This window comes from Actinia tenebrosa, unplaced genomic scaffold (genome assembly GCF_029948245.1).
Source record: "Actinia tenebrosa isolate PJP-AT-01 unplaced genomic scaffold, QUT_ActTen_1.0 PGA_scaffold12__29_contigs__length_12842862, whole genome shotgun sequence".
In the NCBI taxonomy this organism is placed as follows: Eukaryota; Metazoa; Cnidaria; class Anthozoa; order Actiniaria; family Actiniidae; genus Actinia; species Actinia tenebrosa.
The window spans coordinates 11,302,509-11,310,030 of NW_028292572.1; the positions used below are offsets into that span (position 1 = coordinate 11,302,509).

The 7,522-nt window shown below is 35.5% G+C and overlaps 1 protein-coding gene across 1 annotated transcript; it reads left to right on the forward strand.

Annotated features, from left to right (window-relative positions):
* The first annotated feature begins 1,096 nt into the window (after window positions 1-1,096).
* LOC116292847 (RING finger protein 24-like) lies at window positions 1,097-6,345 on the forward strand. The gene is made up of 6 exons (XM_031700203.2): window positions 1,097-1,176; window positions 2,254-2,387; window positions 3,037-3,118; window positions 3,846-3,893; window positions 3,979-4,058; window positions 4,686-6,345. The coding sequence occupies exons 2-6, from the start codon at window positions 2,290-2,292 to the stop codon at window positions 4,804-4,806; spliced, it is 429 nt and encodes a 142-aa protein (XP_031556063.1). The 5' UTR covers window positions 1,097-1,176; window positions 2,254-2,289; the 3' UTR covers window positions 4,807-6,345.
* The last annotated feature ends 1,177 nt before the right edge of the window (window positions 6,346-7,522 follow it).

Here is a 7,522-nt window from a genome sequence, read left to right on the forward strand (position 1 = left end):
TATTCTTAATTAGAAATTTATCTTGACGTGGCGTCAAGCCCAACCTTAGCCGAGCTCCTAGTTCTTGAAGGACGTATTAGTTTATTTCTCGATTTAGCTAGCGTAAAAATCCACCACTTTTATTGTAATAAGTTGAGTTATTAGATTATTAACGGGAAAAAGTTGGACGCAAAACCATATGTTCAGAATACGGATACTCAGGGGCGGATCTAGGGGAGGGGTGCAGGGGGTGCACACTCCTCCCTGGTTCCACTTTGTGCTCCTATTTCGAAGATAACCAAAACTGTTTTTTCCCTTTGATTCTAAGGGTTGCACCCCTCCCTGGGTTAACTTTGTGCGCAGCACCCCTCCCTGAACAAAATCCGCCTGGATCCGTCCCTGATACTTGAATAATATTGGGAGTCATTGGCGGTCGAGTCGGTCGAGCCTCTTGTCAGGAGCCGGTGTTAAACTATGGAATTTGAAAGAGGGAAGGGAAGGGACATTTCATTGGTCCCTCAACCTCTCCACTGTCCTGTACAGAGGACAGCTACGCACGGGCAAAAGATGGCGGGTGATCGATGACGACGCGATCCATTGTCTGTTTTCTTGTATTCCTGGCTTATATAAAGTTATGAAAACAAGTGGTTCTACGGATTAGATCTTTTTCTACTGAATTTGACTGAAATTTAGGATTTATAAAATTTAATTATTGAAAAACCGGAGACCGGACCTGGTCGGTTGACCTCAGTGACTATTCTCGAAGGCGGTCGGTTGGGACAACTCTACTCAAGCTGAACTTGAAATTGTAATGATAAAAAGGTAAATTATACACCGTGAAAAGATGAAAAAACTTACTGACGTTTCGGACGCTAGTCCTTCGTCGGAGTAAAAAAAACAAAAAAACTTGAAATTGGTTTACCTCTTCTTACGTAAAATGAATAGATATTTGTAAACAATTTTAGCCTCAAAAGAATTTGATCCACCACTGAATTGAAGTTTGAACTATTAAAGTCCTGTGTAAAATATTCGTTTTCCGAGGACTTCCCGACGGCCACCCGGAAGTATTTCGAATAGCACATAAGTGCGCGCGATGTGTTATGGGTAATATAAAATGTTTGTTTTGATATAGCTATATTATGTTGAGAAGGACAAGGGGAAAATGTGCCCAATAAAGTCTAAAATACGGAAATAAAAGTAAGTACATCTATATTCATAAAGCAATATTCTATAATATATATTAAACTATGGATTTGTCTTGAATTTACGTTATTTATTGGTATTTTTCTTAGCAAAAATACACTCAAATCTTAACATACGTGCATCGAAACATGGCATGTTCATAATTTTTGGCACGAGCTATGATTGTTGCAGACGATGAAAAAAAAATTATCCCTAAATAAATAAAAAATATGCTTTAAAATAGCTGGTGTAGGTAGTTAGGATGAGTTTTAACGGAATATTTTGATGCTACACCGTTAGTGATGTAACATTATAAAAGTTAACTTGAGAGTGGTAGTCATAACCTTCACTATTGGATTACTGTCTTTCGGATCATTTTAACTTATTTAAGCTTACTCATAGTAAAAATATTGGCAATACGTGGTTGTTCGTTTAGTTAAATGTTTTTAGAACTGGTAGAAATAACTGTATCTATTAGCATCAGTTCAATGCTGAATGATACGTGTAAAGCAAAGATGTAATTTCAAGATCTTTACACTAGATTCTTCATAAAGAGTCTCGTTTGATTATATTAACAAATAAAGTAGCAAGATTAAGAGTAAATTTTACTTGTATTTTGAAGCTTTCTATCCACTTTTATCTTCACAATGAGGATGATTCAGATAATTGCATGTATCAATCCATCTATCATATAATATAAATGATAAAATAAATAACTTGTTCAAGTGCATGCTGTGCTGAAGAAATGTAAAAAAAGCTTTTTCTGTGCTCTGTGCAGTAATACAGCAACCTTTCTTGGGTTTCCAGCACTCACAAAGTAGCACCACTGGACTACTATTTTATTCAGCAGTTTGCAAAGTAACAGTCTATCAGTAATGGCCACGTGGTATATTCTAGCTTGCATAGTACTGTTTTGGGCACTTTCCATTACGTTGAACCGATCAGTCTAAGCAGCTGGCTCGCAAATAGTATGTGTCAGTTCCACGTTGGTTCAGCTCAAAGAACTGACACATACTATTTGAGAATTGGCCCTTCCAACCAATCAGTTCAGATTTAATGGAAAGTGCCTTTAGTATTGAATTTCATTTGCAGAAATAACAATATAACTCGAACATTTTCAAGACACCTATGGGTATACCAGAAGAGATAGTCTTCTCTCTCCCAGTGTTGTTGATTGGTGCTCTTGTCTGTGGTCTTTGCTGTACATTTTGTTGCTATCTCATAAGGTAAGTGTGAGCATGCAAAAACTTGTGTAATACGCAATGCTGCTGTAGAATTTGTTTTTCTTACCACTTCCATTCAAATATAAAATTATAAAATATAAGATTTTGTCTCAATCTGTGCATAGTAATGGAAACTAGATGTGCATACTTCTAGCTTAGGCCCCGTTCACACTATGCCGGATAAATTTGAACCCGAATTTTTATTTATTCGGTTACATTTCGAAAATTCGTTTTTGGTGAAGAATCATTTCGGATTTTAAGTCTTTTTCAACTTCAACAGATCAGTACAAAAAACTAATTTAATCATTCTAGACAGTTAGGCAATCCAATATTAGGGGTAGTAGTAGTAATAAACTTTATTTAATGTCAGAGTTAAGTAACAATTACTTGGTAATATCTTCAGGGCAGGTGGGGATTAAATAAAATTATCGAAGGTAATTAAAAACATGTGGACTATCATTTGTATGAACTATCAAACACATAATAGAGCACAACTAATTAAGAATAAACAACTCACTAAATGTTTTCTTAATAGATTAGTTAACTTTCAACAAATCCCTAAACATACTCTAAAGTATTGTGCACATTCAATCAAGTCTGCATGAGAGAATAAAGGTTTTGGGAGAAAATGAAGTATTTATTTTACTTACAGATCAAGTAGAAGAAGTAGAGATTTATTAGATTCAGAAGATGTTGAGCAGCCTTCAAGAGAGTTTCCTCGTGGCTTGATAAAGGTACTATGAATAACTGGCTTTAATCTCATGTCCTGGAAATAATCTTTAAAATGTTAAGTTTTCACTTGCACTGGAATCAGAGTCAGATGCAGCTTATTATGAAGTGAAAATCAGAAAACAGAATTGGAATTGGATTCAGAAGAGCTTACAAGTATCAGTTTTTGAAAGTTTCCTTTTCCTTGGCTTGTGCTATATTAAATACATGTACTTTTATGACTAGAGATTTTCACTTCCAGTTTCAAACATGAACTACTTTCAATTCTGATTCAGACTCTGACTCTGATTCAGACTGCACTCAGACAATGACTTCTTTTCAGAATCTGACCTCAATTTCATCGAAAGTGAAAAACTCAGTTTAAGAGGGTGTTTGGAATTTGCAAGAGGTGGGGAGAGTTTAAAAAGATACACTGTTTCTTTGTTGTTCCAAAAAATATTCCACCATGGAGGAGGATTGGAATTGGGGGGGGGGGGGGGGGGAGGGTAAAGGAGGATATGTCTTAGAGTGCAAACAATTAATCTGTGAAACACTAATTACTAAATAGTACAAAATAGTGCTAATCAAACGATAGAATAAACAATGGAATTTGCATGAAATTGTGCTATTTAGTATTGATAAAGTTTCGCTGTTATATTGTTTGCACTCTATTGTTTATAATGAAGCTCAAAATCTGTTCCTTCAATCACTGTTACTTCATAATTATTTCTAAGCCCTTTTTTAAAATCTCAGGTGAAATATAAAAGTAAATGGCTGAAAAAATCCACGCTCAAAGATGATGTAAGTAGATTTGTAAAATAACTTGGTTTGATTTTTCAACTCTTTGTGTTCTTTTTTATTCATTTGTTTAATAATTTATTTTTAGATGTGTACAATATGTTTAGATGACTTTAAGAGTCGTGAGGAAATCAACATGTGCCGTTGTGGCCATGCTTACCATCATAAGTAAGTTCATGTTATTTATTTTTAAACAAATAAAACAGCTTTTTCCGTGCTCCGTTCCATAATAAAGCACGCAGGAAGTGACGTAAGCACAAGAGTAGTGTAAGGAGAGCTCTAGCTGTAGGCAAGTGCTTCTTACACTTCCAGGGTGCCTACGACACTTCCTTAGTGCTTTATTACTGAATGGAGCATGGAAAAAGCTATTTTATTCATTTTATTGTATAGTTACTAATTTTATTTCAGTATTGAATTTATTTATGCAAAAAGAAAGAAGGTCACAGAATCTAGCTGAACTTCACAGGTGCAGATGGCTTTAGCACTGTGCACCGTTCACAAATAAAGCACGCGTTTTCAACCAATCAGCACGTGTGTACTATCCTAACTATATAATGAGATGTGATGTAGAAATACACCTCTTTATCTTTGGGTAATATTATCCCATTTCAGACCATGTCATTCCCTAGAGTATCATTTCTTTGTTTAAGGTTTATGCTTAGTTTTCACATTAGAAGACACATGAATATGGATACAAATCAAATAAATAATCTTATTCTCAAGAGAATGACACTCTGTTTCATCAATTTTTAAAGTATAACAATAATTATTATTTATTATTTTATTTTTTCTCAGATGTATTATGAAATGGTTGGAAATAAGAGAAACATGTCCTATTTGTCAGCATAATGTGCAAACAAATACAAGGTCAAGTGAGAGAACTCCTCTTCTGGGCGCTTCTAATGTTGATGTATAAATGAATTAATATACTAATATATTATTAATGGACTGCAAAATATATTTGAGGATATTTTTAGGGACTTTAAATAAGTGACTGTAAAATCGGTGACCTTTCTCTTTGATTGGCTTGTTGGATTGATGGTGTGGATGGATATATACCATGGTTGTGGCAGTACCAGCACTGTGACTGTAAAATCAGTGACCTTTCTCTGATTGGTTTGTTGGGTTGATGATATGGATGGACATACCATGGTTATGGCAGTACCAGCACTGTGACTGGAAAATTAGTTACCTTTCTCTGTGATTGGTTCGTTGGGTTGATGGTATGGATGGACATACCATGATTATGGCAGTACCAGCATTGTGACTGGAAAATCAGTTACCTTTCTCTGATTGGTTTGTTGGATTGATGGTATGGATGGATACCATGGTAGTATATACCAGCAAGAATTATTTTAGTCACGTTTTTATCACGTGGAGGAACAACCTTGTCCACGTGGTACAACATTGGCATCACGTGGTCGATTTGAAATGCACTTGCGATTAACATAACAGACGCTACGAAGGATAGTAGTACTTAGTACTGTTTCGCACTATGAGATATAGTCTTTGCAATCTAGCGATGCATTATATTAGCCGAGAGGACGTGAATGTAAATATTCAGAATTATAGACTTTTAATGTGTTTATATTTTAATCGATAAATCTAATCTATGAATAAAAATTAATTTTTAAATATTTGATGGATAAATCACTGAATAGAAACGTCTCTTCAGTCTCGCTTATAAACTAATGAAGGTGTTAGTATCGTTATCATGAGGTACATGTTGGTTTATGGGCGTGGTTTATCAATATTCAATGCACATTCCGCTGTGTAATATCTCTCTACCTTAGGCGTAATGATTTCAGACCACGTGTCATTCCCTAGAGTATAGTTCTTTTGTCTAACGGTTGCGTATGAGAAGAAACGTAAATATGGATACTGCCTCAAAGAATCTTATTTTCAAGGGAATAAGTCGTAGTCTGAAGCCTGAAGGTCTGAGATGAGGTTTATTCACTTTCTGGTTATTACCAATATTTTAGCCTTCTCTTCAAATAACGTAATTTCCATATAGAGAGTAAAGACTAATCCATACCACGCAGTATTTCTGCATGATCGAAACGCGCGCCCTGCGCTAGTACTGTATTCTATGGGGCATTTTCCCATTTCATTTTCATGTCAAGTTGACACAAACAAATTAAAAAATACTGTTAAAACTACGCTATCGTTTGCTTTTTTGGCAATGATTGGTTACCTCTTCAAAGGATTGATTCATTATATCGACTTGCGCCGAAAACGTTTAAGCGTCTTTTACATGGCATTCGTGATATAGTTTTTAACTCAAGAACCTTGTACACAGCTGTTGATTGAGGAGGACTGATTCCCTAGACATCGTAAATAGCAACCATATTGAATTTATTTTTCAGTGCTGCTATACTATATTAAGCTCCACTACAACTGTATTTACACACTTTGTAAAATGAAATGTGAATAAACCTGTTTTGTTAAAACTGTACTTATTCTTAGAATTATTTCTCAGTTCCCTCGAGTTAATTTAAAACGATTTCGGATCGTTCCTCTAACATGTTTTTTACATTATTACTTCCTCTGTCTACGAGTTTATTTTTAACTCCCTCACGGCTAGGGCGGTTGGTTGAGAATCGCCCTCTCGTGTGGGAGGTTATGATCCTAAAATAACTGAGGAAATAGAGCTGTAAAACAGAAAAAATACGCCATTAAAATTGGTAGTCCTGTCTCTCTGTGTGGGATACAGAAAATAGACGCAACCGAGTTTGAGCTCATGATAATACACCCCTTTCTTTCCAGATCACGTGTCATTCTCTTGAGAATAAGATTTTTTGTTTAAGTTGTATGGAATGGTTGCATGGGAATCAGTGTTTATTAGGGACGGTCATTATATCATGGGGTGGGGGAGGATGGGGAGGGGTATCATGATTTATGGGAGGATCACATGATTTTTTAGACTACTGGAGGGAGGAATCAGCTATTTATTTACAGGTATCAAGGGGATCATGCAAAGATGAGGAAGAAGCAACCACTGTTAAGTGGGGCTTATAAAACTGAATGTAATGCCCTGTGGGAGATCTGTTAATCTTAACGATATCGCAGCAAAAATCCTTCGATCCCTAGGAGAGAAAAAAATGGCGGTCCCTTGCTTAAACCGGCAGAAGATTCAAGATCAGTAGTCAAAAATAAGTCAGGACTAAAATACCCCAAAAAATTCTAAACTTTCAACTAAAACAAAAACATTAATAAGCGTTAATACGTTTTAATTGATTATTTTCCATTCATCGCCTCGCTGCTCCTTCACAAATTATTCTATGCATGGCGCCGTTGAAAATTGAGTTGAAAGGATTACTGTAAGTTGTGCTTTGTCGTCTTGATCATACTACTTTGTTCTTGCCGGAATCCGGTATAATCATGATTCATTGTGAAAAAAAAATTGGAATAAAAAGTCTCAAAAAGAGGTACTTATTTTGGACATCCTTTTGAACGTGTGAGTTCAGAAACAGGTCCATTCATATATGCGTTCATTATGCGTTCATTCATTCAGAAGTTCCCAGATCTCTACAGGATATCCCCATTATAAAACGGTGGCCTGATAATTAAATTTGAATCATTTGAGACGAGCTAATAGCCAGTAGTGAACCTAATTACAAGACTAGAAAAAT

What these genes read in the sequence shown, in the direction of transcription:
- LOC116292847 (XM_031700203.2), top strand. Translation starts at nt 2,290, where the DNA reads ATGGGTATACCAGAAGAGATAGTCTTCTCTCTCCCAGTGTTGTTGATT. An exon ending in TTTTGTTGCTATCTCATAAG is followed by an intron (nt 2,388 to 3,036) that starts GTAAGTGTGAGC and finishes TTTTACTTACAG; the next exon opens with ATCAAGTAGAAGAAGTAGAG. An exon ending in AATCCACGCTCAAAGATGAT is followed by an intron (nt 3,894 to 3,978) that starts GTAAGTAGATTT and finishes ATTTATTTTTAG; the next exon opens with ATGTGTACAATATGTTTAGA.